General features: G+C 40.9%; 1 protein-coding gene across 2 annotated transcripts in view; it reads right to left on the reverse strand.

Annotated features, from left to right (window-relative positions):
- Nucleotides 1–16,208, reverse strand: part of EIF4E3 (eukaryotic translation initiation factor 4E family member 3) — a 38,634-nt gene that overhangs the window by 1,787 nt on the left and 20,639 nt on the right. For both annotated transcript variants that reach the window (XM_083426737.1, XM_083426736.1), the window contains 5 exons: nucleotides 9,137–9,209; nucleotides 6,036–6,130; nucleotides 3,091–3,151; nucleotides 2,074–2,140; nucleotides 38–193 (listed from right to left, as the gene is read on the reverse strand). In XM_083426737.1, the coding sequence (XP_083282863.1) occupies nucleotides 38–193; nucleotides 2,074–2,140; nucleotides 3,091–3,151; nucleotides 6,036–6,061 (310 nt within the window). In that variant the 5' untranslated portion in view covers nucleotides 6,062–6,130; nucleotides 9,137–9,209. The remainder of the gene's footprint in view (nucleotides 1–37; nucleotides 194–2,073; nucleotides 2,141–3,090; nucleotides 3,152–6,035; nucleotides 6,131–9,136; nucleotides 9,210–16,208) is intronic.

Raw genomic sequence — 16,208 nt, forward strand, 5'->3', positions numbered from 1 at the left:
CACTCTGCTTCATGCTACATGCACAATTTTTACTTACGTTTATAAAAAACTGCTTTAAAAGATGTTTGGGGCAAAAGTTCATAGATCTTTTCTAGAACTGTAGCTTCACTTGCTAATGATGCGTTTACATTCCAAACTTGAACAACATCTTCCCGATCACGGACGCTGACGCTAACTCCTATTACTTCATCACCTGCCAAGAGAAAGCATCATCATCATCATCATCATCATCTAAAAACTATCTTTGTTACCGGAGCCAGTATGGACTCTTCACCCCAAATCCAAAACACACCATGAATAAAAAACAACAAATTAGTCCTAAAGGACATGTTGTTATGTGGGGGAACTTTACTGTAAACATGCTTTTTGTACAACTTTCCCATGTAACTGGTATAAATTCTACCTCAATAATTATGAGCTATAAATAGGTAACTTTAGTATTAAGCGTATCACAGAGATTTTTGAAATGTGTTGCCCTGTTTGTGCTTTTGGCTTGTTTTTGTTGGTTTGACTGAACCACAGGGGTCTGGGAGATGGCAAGTAATTCAACCCTGCATGGCTTTCCAAACCAATCAAATAATAACATTATTTTATTTTACTATCCACTGACACATATTACTTATTTCATCACTGTAAAACAGGCATCTCCAACCTGCGGCCCTCCAGATGTTTTGGCCTACAACGCCCATGATCCCTAGCTAACAGCACCAGTGGTCAGGGATGATGATAACTGTAGTCCAAAACATCTGGAGGGCAGAAGGTTGGGGGTGCCTGCTGTAAAACAACTGTACCTATAAAAGGACATTTATTTATTTATGGTTGGGTATACAAAGCCGGGGAGGGACAGCAATCATGCAAATTCAGATTTTAACACAGAAAAGTACCTATCCTATTTCTAATGCTATTTGCTAGCATTATCCCAAGAAGTGCTACGTGAGAAAATATGACACTACAGATAAAAGTGCAGACCAGTAAAAAGGTCACAAACCACATTATGGGGATAATGTAAACAGCTGAGCCCTGTAGCTGATTTTTATATATTATATGCATACACAAAAAGACCAAACATGGTCAGGCAGTAGCTGAATGCCTGGCTCAGAAGACAATTGTTAATTTCCATGGACTTTCACCCAGGTAAGTGTATACAGGATTGCTGCCCTAACCACCAGTATAATTCTGTCTGCTCTAATTATTTGGGGAGGGGGGACTATTTAGACATCCCAATCACTATATATAGTGGACATAACATAAAACAAGAGGTCCCAAAATCACTAAGACTAAATCTAAGCACGATTGGTAACACAAAATTTGTATTTTGTTGTTGAAGGTAAGCCTGTTTTCCAAATAAGAGCACGGAAATCTAGAGAGATGCAAAGAACATCATCATGATTCATGAATCTCGTGTGTGAAGCTGGATCGCCTAACACCTCTAGGACCCTCATTGCAGTGCGTGGTGCGGGCTTTCTGTTGGTGCATAATCAGGCACTAATGGAAGCAGAATCTTTTGCCAAAGCACCAGTACCCTCTTATGCTTTATTTGTCTTGACTTGGTCAAGAAATACTCCTTTCAAATCATTAACCAATACAGCAGGAGGATGCCTTTCCACTGTTAATGACCGAAAGTGATGGCAGCCAATGAAAGAGCAACCTCTTTCCTCTAGGTTCTCTCTTCTTCCTTTGAGTCACTTTGTGTAGGATCTGTGGCAGTCCTGTTCCCACTCTCTGTCCACAAATTCTACAAAAAGCGAGCAATGCTGATATGTCAAAAGTAGGATGGCAAGCAAAGACATTTACATTCTTTTCCTGGCAAGGATCAAACAGTTGGATAATTCTCTTGGATTATGGAGGTTGCCTGAACAAAGTTGGAGAAAATCAATCCCTCTCCCTAGGCTTAATCAGGCAAAGGGACAATGCGCTTTGATAGGATGAAAAGTGTCAGCAGGGGATTTTTATTTGTAAATTAAGCTAGCAATGAGTAACCTTTTCTGTGCTGCACCTATTCTATGCTTAAAACTTAAGCAAGGGGTGCTCAAAAAATCAATACAAAAGCAATAACAGGAAGTACTTTCTCACCTCCTGCACAGCGGTCTGTAAACTGTTCCCCAATTGTAGCAAGCAACAGCTCTTTCCAAACTGCAGACTAGCAAAAAACCAAGAAAATGAAGAAGCTGGTTACATTTCAGTAAGTATTCCATTTGCAGTTTGAACAGCTATACTGTCTGCAACAGCCTCAACATTATTCTGGTGCATTTTATTACAATTTCACATAAATTATATCTATATGTTTAACTTGAACATATTCAACAGGTGATATCCAGCTAATTCATGCTCAAAGCAGAACCATAAAACCAGTGGACTTGCCCATTAATTTTATAGGGTTTACTCAGAGTATGATTTAGTTGGATATCACACCAACTTCAATCAAAACTTCAATGATCATGCATCCAAATCTGTTCTGGAGCAAACCAGATACTATAGGCAGGAAAGAGGGCAAAAGTAAAAGTGAAGATACTGGCTGTCTCATAAATATACAACGGTCATTTGAAGAAAATAGTAACAGTGCCAGCAGCTTTTAAGCAGCCAGCACCCACATGAGTGGAAGACTGATGCTCAGAAAACAACACACACTTCAGAATGCTATTAGAGGCAGAAGAAGAAGAAGAAGAAGAAGAGGAGGAGGAGGAGGAGGAGGAGGAGGAGTTTGGCTTTGATGTCCCGCTTTATCACTACCCTAAGGAGTCTCAAAGTGGCTAACATTCTCCTTTCCCTTCCTCCCCAACAACACTCTGTGAGGTGAGTGGGGCTGAGAGACTTCAGAAAAGTGTGACCAGCCCAAGGTCACCCAGCAGCGGCATGTGGAGGAGTGGAGCCACGAACCCAGTTCACCAGATTACAAGTCCACCACTCTTAACCACTACACCACACTGGCAGACATAAAATGTCTTGAGCTATCCATGATAAAAAATAAAAAATAAAAAAGGTCAACTGAAGTTTAGTGTGAATGATCCTTTACTATTAAATAAGTAGACCACACGCACCTGCATCACCATAACCAACTGGGTACGACTATATACAATGTTAAGCACGTACCGTATTGTCTTTGGGGACCTTCATTTTCCACACACCTCCCTTGGCATTGCTTTCTTCTTCCCTGAGTTGTGAGGAAAAAACAAAGCTTGGCTGCACAGACTGGCAATTTTTTTACACTTAGGTACAGTGCAAAGGCACAGATTCCAACAGCCCAGAATCTTAAATCATTTAAACATAAAAATAAATGCACGTTTTTTAGCTCTGAAGCAGGGGAAAATGCCTAGGGAATTCTCAGAATATAGGAAAGGACCAAATAGGATGCCTAGTGGTCAACAGGTCAGGCTTTAGTTCAGTCATAGGCAAACTCGGCCCTCCAGATGTTTTGAGACTACAATTCCCATCATCCCTGACCACTGGTCCTGTTAGCTAGGGATGAAGGGAGTTGTAGTCCCAAAACATCTGGAGGGCCGAGTTTGCCTATGCCTGCTTTAGTTCTTCACCCCTTCCCAAGCCAACACAATAAACCAGTCAAAATAATAATAATGGAAAGCTTGTTCATACTTCATAGAAGTTGCAGGACTTGATGTACTTAGAGGGGAAAATGAAACCTATTGTGCTACTGTCCTCCAGCACCTGCTGCCTGAAACAACTACTTCACACTGCCTAATGGTAGGCAGACTCTGAGTAATCTGCTGGTGCATGAAAAGAAGATTTCTCTGAACATAGCCTGATCATACCTAAACATGTATTTATCATGGATCATATCCAACAAGTTTGTCCCAATAGTGCAAAGGCCATCTTCCTGCGTGATGAGACTTTTCTCCCCCGCCCCGCCCAATATGCTTCAAAGGGCTGGAGGAACCTCTAGAACAGATTGAAGGATGCATAGGGAGAGGATACCTGGTGCACAGGTGAAAGTCTTTGCACTAATAGAATAACTTTGTTGAATAATATACTGCAATTTAGGTAACCCTACTTCAGAACCTAACGGTTATGATACAAGTATACATTCTAGTGCCATTTAAAGCAAAATCTGGGTTGTGGATAGGCAGTTCCGCTGGTGAAAGTTTCGGAATAAGTGAAAAAGGCAGGGAAGGCACGCAAGTCTATGGTTTATTATATATAATAAATACACTCCTCAAACATTATTATAATCTTGATTATTAAACCACATTTCATGAATTAGAAGACAAAAACAAGGCCGCTATCAAAATAATTAAAAGGAAATGACTTAGCTGTGACATTAGTGCTACCAATTTTCCCCTACAAAAAAGTGACTGTAAAACTTTTGATCAAGGGGACTTCAGAAGAAACAAGCATATTTTTTCAATTATGACCTTCAAACTATGGCCCCTCTTAGATGCAGCTTTCAAATACAAGTGCAGGTATGAAAGGAAACAGAACAGCTTTCATTTCCCTTTGGCATCCTTCTAGCATAGAAAAAAAGGGAACAAATCCCCTATAAGCAAGTCTAAAATAATTTCGGAAGAGACAAAAACACTTGCCCAAACATACAGCTCACCTTGATCTTGGGTATAATGACTTTTTGCATCATGTGCGGGCGGGACTTGTCAGCAAGCTAGGTGAGGCCCACCAAAGCAGCAATTTTATCAAGTGTTGCTCACTTTTGCAATCTGCCCATGTTTACACCTCTACTGTAGACTGGTGCAGCCCCTCATAACATTAACTTCCTGAGTCTACAAGACTGGCATAATGGTTTGTTGCCTTTCCCCATTGATGGCCAGTCCTTTTTTCAGAACTGCAGCTTAAGCAGCAAGTGCCTTTAAAAAAACCACGTTTTTTTTTAAAAAAAACCACGTTCATTTGTACAGACTGTTTTATGATTTACAGTATTTGTCTTGCTTTCCTCAGTAGACTCTTCTCATGGTTTTAAGGGAAAAACATTGTGCGTGTAACAAGAACGTGCACCGCATTTTGGTCTTAGGTTTTAAAAAGAGCAAGTTGTCAGCATCAACATCCAAGTAAGCAGAAGTTTGATTCAAGTCAGCAAGATCCACAGGGGTGTTTTGTTTTTGTTATCTCTATAAATACATTCATTGGGACGTGAGTGGTGCTGTGGGTTAAACCACAGATCCTAGGGTTTGCTGATCAGAAGGTCGGCGGTTTGAATCCCCGCGTCGGGGTGAGCTCCCGTTGCTTGGTCCCTGCTCCTGTCAACCTAGCAGTTTGAAAGCACGTCAAAGTGCAAGTAGATAAATAGGTACCATTCCGGCAGGAAGGTAAACGGCATTTCCGTGCGCTGCTCTGGTTCGCCAGAAGCGGCTTAGTCATGCTGGCCACATGACCCGGAAGCTGTACGCCGGCTCCCTAGGCCAATGAAGCGAGATGAGCGCCGCAACCCCAGAGTCGTTTGTGACTGGACCTAATGGTCAGGAGTCCCTTTAGCCCTTTACCTTTATTAATACATTGGACATGGCTACTTCAGGCATGTCCAAGACCTTGAGCACTCCCAGCAGGATACTGCACTTTGTGAGCATAAGATGTGCCCCAACACCACCACCCGCAAAACTCCACTTGTATCTCTGCATTTGTATCCATTTCAAAGGTGGTCTGCCACATGAAAAAGTGATCTACTGTTCAAGAAACATAAATCCAAAGCTTTATGCTGAGAGAGGGCAACTGATTGCATAGCTCCCTGAAGCCCAGCCTTGTCTATGCAGCACTTGCCACAAATAACCAAAATTTCAACATATTTTAACTTGATTTTGCAAAGCCTACTTTTAGGCAATTATATGCAAAAATCATATTGCATAATATTAACGTTTAAAAAACACCATTGGCAAACAAAAACCATTTCAGTGTAATATATCATGTTTACTAAACATAGTTGTTTTTTATTTAAAAAATAACCTTCTGATCCTGCCCCTGCCTCTCCACTTTTGTTTCTATTTCCCCCCCCCATTTCTTCTAACTTACAAGTAAATAAACAAATAATGAATGCAGTTTGTGCCCAGAGCGCCATAATAATGTGAATATAAACATACCACAGCGGCCGTCTTTCTCCACGCATTAAATGATAACTACATCTCAGAGGCAGGTTTGTCACAGGAGGAATATTGTTATAAACACTCCAGAAGATCTAAAGAGAATTATTACACATCGTAAATTCACACATAACAGCACGGCATTTCCTTGCTTTGTTTAGCTCTGTGGTACAGCACATGCTCTGCCTGAAAGAGGTGCCAGGTTCAGTCGCTGGCATCTCCAGATAAGGAAGGCCACCCCCTGCAAGAGAGTCACTGCCAGTCCAAGGAACTGACTTGGTGTAAGAGAGCTCTCCATGTTCAGAAATAGGGAACAGGGTGTTGCTCTTGTTTTTTCCACATGCTTCCCTAACCTGAAGGCTAGCTGCACCAAGACTTTCTGATTTCCTATATACTCTTCACCAGAATATGCCGGGGTGGGTTACTATAAGATACAGTCCAAAACTATTACAGTGGTACCTCGGGTTACATACGCTTCAGGTTACAGACTCCGCTAACCCAGAAATAGTGCTTCAGGTTAAGAACTTTGCTTCAGGATGAGAACAGAAATCGTGTGCCGGCAGCGCAGCAGCAGCAGGAGGCCCCATTAGCTAAAGTGGTCTTCGGGTTAAAAACAGTTTTAGGTTAAGAACGGACCTCCGGAACGAATTAAGTACTTCACCCGAGGTACCACTGTACAGTGATTAAAAAAGCAATAACCAAGTGAAACAGTTTCAAGCAAAATGCAAGGTATTGGAACTAGACCCAGTTGTGTTTCCTAAGGAAGCTGGTTTTCTTCCACCGTGGTAGAAACTGAGCCACTAGCCTACAACTAATCTTCAATAATGCAACAGTTCTGTATTCAATGCCCTCTCAGATGAGTTTGTAAGTCACCACTTAAACTTGCAGCCCTTAACTTTCGGCAAAACAACTAACACATTTTAAAGTAAATTGTAGCTATAATGTTATCTTCATAAAGAAAACAAGGAACCCCCCAACATCCTAAACAACAAGGGAATTGAATCAACAATAAGCATCTTAAACAATGATTTTAAACATGACATTTTAAGCATGCTTTTTAATTATTATTTTTGAAAGGACAACTATCCAGTATACCTATAGCTAACTAGTTCTGCATTGAACATTCAAAGGGTTGCACCCAATGAAGCCATTGAACAAGCAGAATGAATTCTGTTTCGGCAATGAATCTTCACCTTCCCTTTCATGTGCCTCCACATATCTGCTCTGTGGTTTTTTTTTTATTTTCTGAGTGTACAGATTTTTGAGTGTGCATGGGAGGAGTGCATGGAGAAGAGAAATTCTGTTATGCCACTAGCTGCTACTAAGAAATTGGGTAAGGGGAATCCTGGGGTGCAAAATCTTCAAGACAACCATGTGCATATATTCCTACCTGGCCTTTACTCCCCCAAACTAAAGACTATGGGTGGTATTCAACTAAGTGCTGCTCACGGTGGACTCACTGAAATTAAAGAACGTGACTAAGTTATGAGAGCTGGACCATAAAGAAGGCTGATCGCCGAAGAATTGATGCTTTTGAATTATGGTGCTGGAGGAGACTCTTGAGAGTCCCATGGACTGCAAGAAGATCAAATGCATCCATTCTTAAGGAAATTAGCCCTGAGTGCTCACTGGAAGGACAGATTGTGAAGCTGAGGCTCCAATACTTTGGCCACCTCATGAGAAGAGAAGACTCCCTGGAAAAGACCCTGATGTTGGGAAAGATGGTGGGCACAAGGAGGAGGGGACGACAGAGGACGAGATGATTGGACAGTGTTCTCGAAGCTACAAACATGAGTCTGACCAAACTGCGGGAGACAGTGGAAGACAGAAGTGCCTGGCGTGCTCTGGTCCATGGGGTCACGAAGAGTCGGACACGACTAAACGACTAAACAACAATGTTATGTCCAGTGATTTCAGCAGATCTGTTCTGAGTAAAACTTAAGAGACTACTCAGGGAAGAATTTCATGCAAGACAATGTACAGCTGGTTGCATCTAACCAAATCACTGTGTGGGGGGAGCATCTTCCACTTGTGCAACAGAACTTCTCCCCCCACAAATATCTGCTCTAAGGGACCCCCCAATTCTCCAGAGCAAGTTGGGAGTGCACACTGGGGGAGGGGGAGCTACGATCCAAGGCATAAACAGACGTTGTTCCACTCATGCAATGACGTTGTTGGACACAACCTTGAATCAGATCATTACAATCCCTGTACACTGAGAACAAGAAGTACAGCACAACTTTCAAATGCAAGAGCAGGTTGCATTTCTGCTTCCAAGGCGGCACTGGAATTTCCCACAAGGGAGAATTATTCAGCGCCTTTTTTGCTTGTGGGCTTTCTCATGTTGATGTTTGGTCTATACAGATTGGTGGGTCCATTTCTGTCTTCCTGAGTAGGCCTCAAAAGATGGGGAGCGGACACTGGCAGCAGGAATGCAGCCTGGGATTCTGCACATCTGTACTGCAACATGGTGACAAGGCCTTTACACCACACGGCCTCCAATTCCTTTTGTTTCATGCACCAAAATTAGTATTCACAGAACCCCCGCTTCCTGAAAATGAGCACTTTCTGTGTCTGCTTGACACTGTGATGAGACCAAGTTAGACTACACAGTAATTTTCTTTGTTTTACTATAGCACTGAGGAATTCTTCTGTTCTCAGCTTCAAATTTTTGCCTGTTTATCATAAACTAGCAGAAACTGATGCTGGATTCCCTACAGTTCAGCAACTTATAGATCCATTCATGACAAAAAAAATTTTTTTTAAGTAAATGAGTAAATGTGTGGCTTTTTGTTTTTTTTAAAAAACCTATACTTTTAAATTTAATATACAAAGAATGATCATTTTATTAGGGGCAAACTCAGTGATACATAATAAGTTTTCTGTTCCTGCGATAACAATGACTTTAGACCTGTAAAGGGTGTTTGCAAAAGCATTTTTTCCCTAATTTCTACTGATCGTAATACAATGCCTTATCATAAACCAAACTGACTAGAAGTTACATCTCAGCTCTGGAAAAAAAAACAACCTGTTTGGTCTATCATTAATATCTGGGATTTTATATTGCAACATGAAATTCTCATATGCAGCATCTTTGTTACCTGTACAGTTTGTACTGTGTAGATTTTCTTTAAATTTGATGCACATTCAGCAGCTGTTGTCCCAGGAAGAGACCTGGAAAAAAAGAGAGAGAGAGGAAGAAACCATATATTTAAAGATTCGGTATAGTAAGTGTACTCATCAGATTTATGAAAAGAAACACATTGATATGAAGGGATGTCACATGGAGGAGGGAGAAAGGTTGTTTTCTGCTGCTCCAGAGAAGCGGACACGGAGCAATGGATCCAAACTACAAGAAAGAAGATTCCACCTAAACATTAGGAAGAACTTCCTGACAGTAAGAGCTGTTCGACAGTGGAATTTGCTGCCAAGGAGTGTGGTGGAGTCTCCTTCTTTGGAGGTCTTTAAGCAGAGGCTTGACAACCATATGTCAGGAGTGCTCTGATGGTGTTTCCTGCTTGGCAGGGGGTTGGACTCGATGGCCCTTGTGGTCTCTTCCAACTCTATGATTCTATGATTCTATGATATGCAGTGGTACCTCTGGTTATGAACTTAATTTGTTCCGGAGGTCAGTTCTTAACCTGAAACCATTCTTAACCTGAGGTACCATTTTAGCTAATGGGGCCTCCCGCTGCCGCCGTGCAATTTCTGCTCTCATCATGAGGTAAAGTTCTTAAGCCGAGGTACTACTTCTGGGTTAGTGAAGTCTGTAACCTAAAGTGTTTGTAACCCAAGGTGTTTGTAACCTGAGGTACCACTGTAATAATAATTATAATAACACAAAAACATGCTTTTAAAATACATTTATACGATGAGAGCAGGTACCATAACTTACATTATGGAAGTTGACATGGTAAAATGGTGAATCTGATCAATATATTTTGGTGGGTTTTTTTTAATCAATATATTTGTGTGATCAGCCAACTCTGTTTCACAACGAAGCTGTGTGTTTGAGAATTACCAATACCATGGGGTTTGTGGGTGGAAGGAAAAATGGAAGTCATAACAAAACAAACTACTCTGTTTTGAAGTCAGGTTTGGGGAGGGTGGTTACATCTACTGTCAGAAGGTAATGATATAGTTTCTTGTTTCTCTCTCTCTCCCCCCCCTTCCTTCCAATCCTCTTTTTCAATTTGGTTAATTCATTTTGAAATAGAATGCAGTTTTTATTTAATTTTACAGACATTTTGTCGTTGTAATTCTGCATAAGTTCTATTTGAATCCAGAAATTTCCCTCTTTTTTTTCTAAACTATAATCACAAGCGTTGTTGTTGTTAAAAGAAAATATTAATAATACTGGGAGAAAAGCAACATGCACACATTTTGTCTTGTTAAATAAAAATATTAAAAGTTCCAATCTTGCACAGTTAAGCCGTTTATCTCCTATTCAGAGGGTGTTAAAGAAGCATAATAGTGCAACACACTTGCCTCCATTGAATACAGTAGGAAATTACTTTTTTGTAAATATGATGAACACTGACAAATTGGAAGAAATTGGGTAAGGGGAATCCTGGCGTCCAAAATATTCAAGACAACCATGTGCATATATTCCTACCTGGCCTTTACTCCCCCAAACTAAAGACTATGGGTGGTATTCAACTAAGTGCTGCTCACGGTGGACTCACTGAAATTAAAGAACGTGACTAAGTTATGAGAGCTGGACCATAAAGAAGGCTGATCGCCGAAGAATTGATGCTTTTGAATTATGGTGCTGGAGGAGACTCTTGAGAGTCCCATGGACTGCAAGAAGATCAAACGCATCTGTTCTTAAGGAAATTAGCCCTGAGTGCTCACTGGAAGGACAGATTGTGAAGCTGAGGCTCCAATACTTTGGCCACCTCATGAGAAGAGAAGACTCCCTGGAAAAGACCCTGATGTTGGGAAAGATGGAGGGCACAAGGAGAAGGGGATGACAGAGGACGAGATGGTTGGACAGTGTTCTATTTGATTCTATTTGAATCCAGAAATTTCCCTCTTTTTTTTCTAAACTATAATCACAAGCGTTGTTGTTGTTAAAAGAAAATATTAATAATACTGGGAGAAAAGCAACATGCACACATTTTGTCTTGTTAAATAAAAATATTAAAAGTTCCAATCTTGCACAGTTAAGCCGTTTATCTCCTATTCAGAGGGTGTTAAAGAAGCATAATAGTGCAACACACTTGCCTCCATTGAATACAGTAGGAAATTACTTTTTTGTAAATATGATGAACACTGACAAATTGGAAGAAATACTGTCTGAGGAGGGTGGGCTGCCCATATCCACCCAAACCTCCATGGACGTTCTTTAGCTTCAATCCTTATTTTAGCCACAGGCAGTGCTTTTTTCTGGGGGTACGCAGGGGTACCCACACCCCTAAACATTTTGTGAATTTCTGTACTTTTGTCCATTTACTGTATTTATTTCCCCCGATTTGAACTGTAAAATGGTGGTTGTCTTGAGTCAAAATGGGAGTACCCCTAAACTTTTTTTTTAAGAAAAAAAAAGCACTGGCCACAGGGATATACAGTGGTACCTCGAGTTACAAATGCCTCAGGTTACAAACGCTTCAGATTACAAACTCCGCTAACCTGGAAGAGTTACCTCAAGTTGAGAACTTTGCCCCAGGATGAGAACGGAAATCGTGTGCTGGTGGCGCAGCAGCAGCAAGAGGCCCCATTAGTGAAAGCACGCCTCTAGTTAAGAACAGTTTCAGGTTAAGAACGGACCTCCGGAATGAATTAAGTTCATAACTAGAGATACCACTGTATTTTAAACATATTCTGCATCGCACAAGGCTTAAAGAAGCATTATTCTCACAACACAGGGGTTTTAATAAATTATTCTATTCATTTTACATCTGTGCCACTAGATGGCCACATTCTATAAATCTAGCAAGACCCTGTCTACAGTGAGTAAAATCCAAGAATAAAAGCTCTTTTATTCTTTTATCTATTTTATTCTTTTATCATGGGACCCTGTTCTCATAATGAAACGAGCCATGCAGAGGTCTTAAATATACCTGCATACATTTCGTACAAATACAGTACAATATACTTCTGGTTAAGTTATCCATATAGACAGTGCTTTTCTTCTAAAAAATGTTTGGGGGATACTCTCATTTTCCTACTCATATTGAAATACTGCCCCCCAATGAGGCCAAACTTAGATTCACAAAATGTTTAGGGGTATGCGTACCCCCCCCAAAAAAGCACTGGATACAGATACCCTGGAATACTTTTTATAAGAGACTAACTCTGGAGGAATAATGTTGCTTCTCCATTGCGAAACTAACTTGAACAGCATCCTATGGACTATTGCAGGCATAGGCAAACTTGGCCCTCCAGATGTTTTGGGACTACAACTCCCATCATCCCTAGCTAACAGGACCAGTGGTCAAGGATGATGGGAGTTGTAGTCCCAAAACATCTGGAGGGCCGAGTTTGCCTATGCCTGGACTACTGAGTTACCAGGATCTATCTAATCTCATGCAAGTGATATGCACCCAATATGGTTCAGTAACCAATTACAACCATAAGCTGACAACCATAGCAGCAAGATGGACAAGCAAAAAGATCCCATTAGCGGTATCTGTAGCAAAGGGGTAGTGTTTTCTCTGGGCTTGGATTCGGTCTTTGCTCACCGACAGAATTACTGAAACCCAAGGCGCACCTTTATAGCTACTTAACGGGAACACTTGGCTTGCTGTAAGAACTGACCCCTGTTTTTATACCATGAAAAGCTCCAAATTGGGATAATTTATCAAGCAAGCTATCTTTTGGGCCTTCAAAAGAGACTACCAAACTCAGGATAGCAAAGAGATTATGCTATCTTTGTTATAGAAGATGAGCCAAATGAATGTGTGATTGGAGCTACGTGTTTTCTGCTAACAGTTTCATAAACAGATGGAAAGTGATATGATGCTTAATGTACTGAAAAAGTATCCCTTCTTGTAATGTTTGCTCTAGCCAGAGGTAATCATTACATTACAACTTTTTATTTTAAAAAAGCAACCCAAATCCATGACAATATAGGGAATGAGTGGGTTTAGATTCTGTCTGAAAAGAAGGTAACATACAACATCAAAACCAATGGCTGACTGTTGGAATGGCTAGACATGCAAAATTCACTTCTAATTGTACTTCTCTCTGGATCACGCCTCTTGTTTTTAGTTCCAAATACTATTTCTGTTGGTTGGAGAAGCACTCAGTACATTTGCAGATGGCAGACATCTTAGCTATCTTAACTATTTTTAAAGTACGGGTAGAACAGAGATTTTTCCAGTAATTTGCCTCACATAGCGATGAACCACATGTCATTTTACAACAGCTTGAGAAAACTGATTTCTCCTTTGGTATGCTGAAGAGAGATGCTGAATCATCTTATTACAAACTTAACTAGAAAATGCACATGCACTCAAGTCAGATTTTCCCCAAACTGATAGCTTCTAGTTAGCTGCTTTAGACTATTAACTTCCATCCGCTGCACCTAACACAAAACAGATTCCCGAGAACCTACTAGTGATCTACTAATTATTACTATCACAGGCTTCTTTGGTACACTTTCATAAGTTGTATTTTAAAGAGGGGGAAATACCCAAATGGGCAATAATTGTAAAAGATATATGATTCACTGCAGATTGCCTCAGACAATACTAAGAAACAGCATAGTTTCAGGATGCTTTTCAAGGGCAGTCCCACCAAACGCACAATACAGGGATCCAGTTTAGAGGTTACTAAAGCATGTGTGACTGTGGCCGGGTCAGTCATCTCCAAGCAAGAACACAGGTGGTGTAATAGTCAAACCTGTTGAATGGTTTCTTTAAATTTTAGGTTTCATTATTGTTTCACAAGATTTGTATGTCTTTAAGGGCCAGAGCAAATAACATGACCTAGTTTTACAGCTGTGAAGCAGTATAGCAAGTGCTGTTATGTTAATTAAGCTGTTGGGTATAGTATATAAAGAGCAGCATGTAGCTCTCTCAGTACCTTGGTGGATGGGTCACACTTATGGATATAATGTAATTTAGTGTAAAATGATTTTTTGTTTTTGTTACAGTGGTACCTCGGGTTACATACGCTTCAGGTTACAGACTCTGCTAACCCAGAAATATTACCTTGAGTTAAGAACTTTGCTTCAGGATGAGAACAGAAATCGTGCAGGCAGCGGGAGGCCCCGTTAGCTAAAGTGGTGCTTCAGGTTAAGAACTGTTTCAGGTTAAGAACAGACCTCCAGAACGAATTAAGTTCTTAACCCGAGGTACCGCTTTATTTGTTATTAAACCAAGCAAAAGTTACTTTTGCGTTTCTTGAATGTGTGGTCTCCCCAGCACGCTTTCTGCAGCCCAACTAATCTGTGAAATAGCCAACAAAACCTAGACAAAGGACTCCTGGATGATCAGGTAGCAGCAGTGATTAGAAGCAGAGACAGATGGACTACAACTCTGCATCCTAAAAGTGGCTGGGCAATGCCCCAGTAGTAAAGGATACTCTTTGCATGCAGAAGGATCCCATATTTAATCCCTGGCACCTCCAGGAAAGGCTGGAGAGACCCCTGTCTGAAATCACGGAGAGCTGCCAGTCAGTGTAAACAATTGAGTGCTAGATAGGTATAAAAGGTAAAGGACCCCTGGGCAGTTAAGTCCAGTCAAACTTGACTATGGGGTGCGGTGCTCATCTCACTTTCAGGCCGAAGGAGCCATTGTTTGTCCATAGACAGCTTTCCAGGTCACGTGGCCAGCATGACTAAACTGCTTCTGGCGCAACAGAAGCCAGAGCACACAGAAACACCGTTTACCTTTCCGCCACAGCCGTACCTATTTATCAGCTTGCACTGGTGTGCTTTCGAACTGCTAGGTTGGCAGGAGCTGGGACAGAGCAACGGGAGCTCACTCCATCACGAGGATTTGAACCGCCAACCTTCTGATCGGCAAACTCAGTGGTTTAGACCACAGCACCACCTGCATCCCTAGCAGTGCTAGATAAACTAAGGGCATGGCTTGGTGTAAGGCCACTTCTTGTGAGGAGTGCAGCCCTGTCCAACACAGGCTGCATACTAAATCCTGGATTACCCAACCCTCACTAAACACAAACAAGCAGATGGGTGCAAAAGAGGGTCTGCCTGGCAGCCTTGATGTATGAATTTACTTCTGCAAGTGAAGCTCTTCTGTTTATAGAACTACTACCTTAATACATACATGTATCTTGGTGTGAAACAGACCTAAGTGCTGAATCCATGAAGCAAAATGATCCTCATTTTGAATCTGCCCCACAGTGTAGACAAAATGTAGCTCTCCTGCTATATCAGATGGTGAAATATGTTTCCAAAGGCTGCCATTGTCTACATCTGGTTATGTCAATGAAAGATTTATCATTAACTTTATAGAGGATTGGCATACAGGCCAGCACTGGGCCCAGGTTGACATTCCCACCTAAACGTTAAACTATTTTCTCCAGCAAACTAAAATACGTTTTGGAAGAAGAGAGGGAGAGACTTGGCACAACAAAGTAAGTTTGGCAATATCAAAATGTCCATGAAAGAGTTCCAAGGGGACAATTTAATACTGATGTGAAAACATTCTGTAAGCACTCCAAGGGTAACCTTGGCCTGCCAGGCTGAGAATGGTATTTCAGTGCAAATTAAGTAACTGTAATCAAACAGCAGTGCATGCCTGAAACAAATTTTGTTGAGCGGTTCCTACACAGTCTCTTTCAGAAGACACTCAACATAGTTATGGTGATGACAACAAGTTGTTTTTGGCCAGTAATTTACTCCACAAGGCTTTCATTACTTTCACTTCCCTGAAATTAAGAGGGCAAATGTCAGATGGCCACTGACAGTCACCCTATTTCATGGTGGAATAAGAACTAACCTATTCCAGTGAAACTGGAACTAGCAACAGCAGAGGATAATATACAAATGATGCCTAAACAGCATGTCTGTTAAGGATGTGTCCCTTAACAGCTGCAATTTATACACTTCTGAAATAGTCAGTTGATCTCTGGTTTAAAAATATTCTTATTTGTATTGTATAGTTTTAAGTATGACTGTTGTAAACCACTCCAATATCATTTATGAATAAGCAGTATATAAATATTTGTACAAATTCAATTAAATTTCCTGTCACTGAATGA

Source organism: Podarcis tiliguerta (genome assembly GCF_965153285.1).
Source record: "Podarcis tiliguerta genome assembly, chromosome: 2".
NCBI classification, from domain to species: domain Eukaryota; kingdom Metazoa; phylum Chordata; class Lepidosauria; order Squamata; family Lacertidae; genus Podarcis; species Podarcis tiliguerta.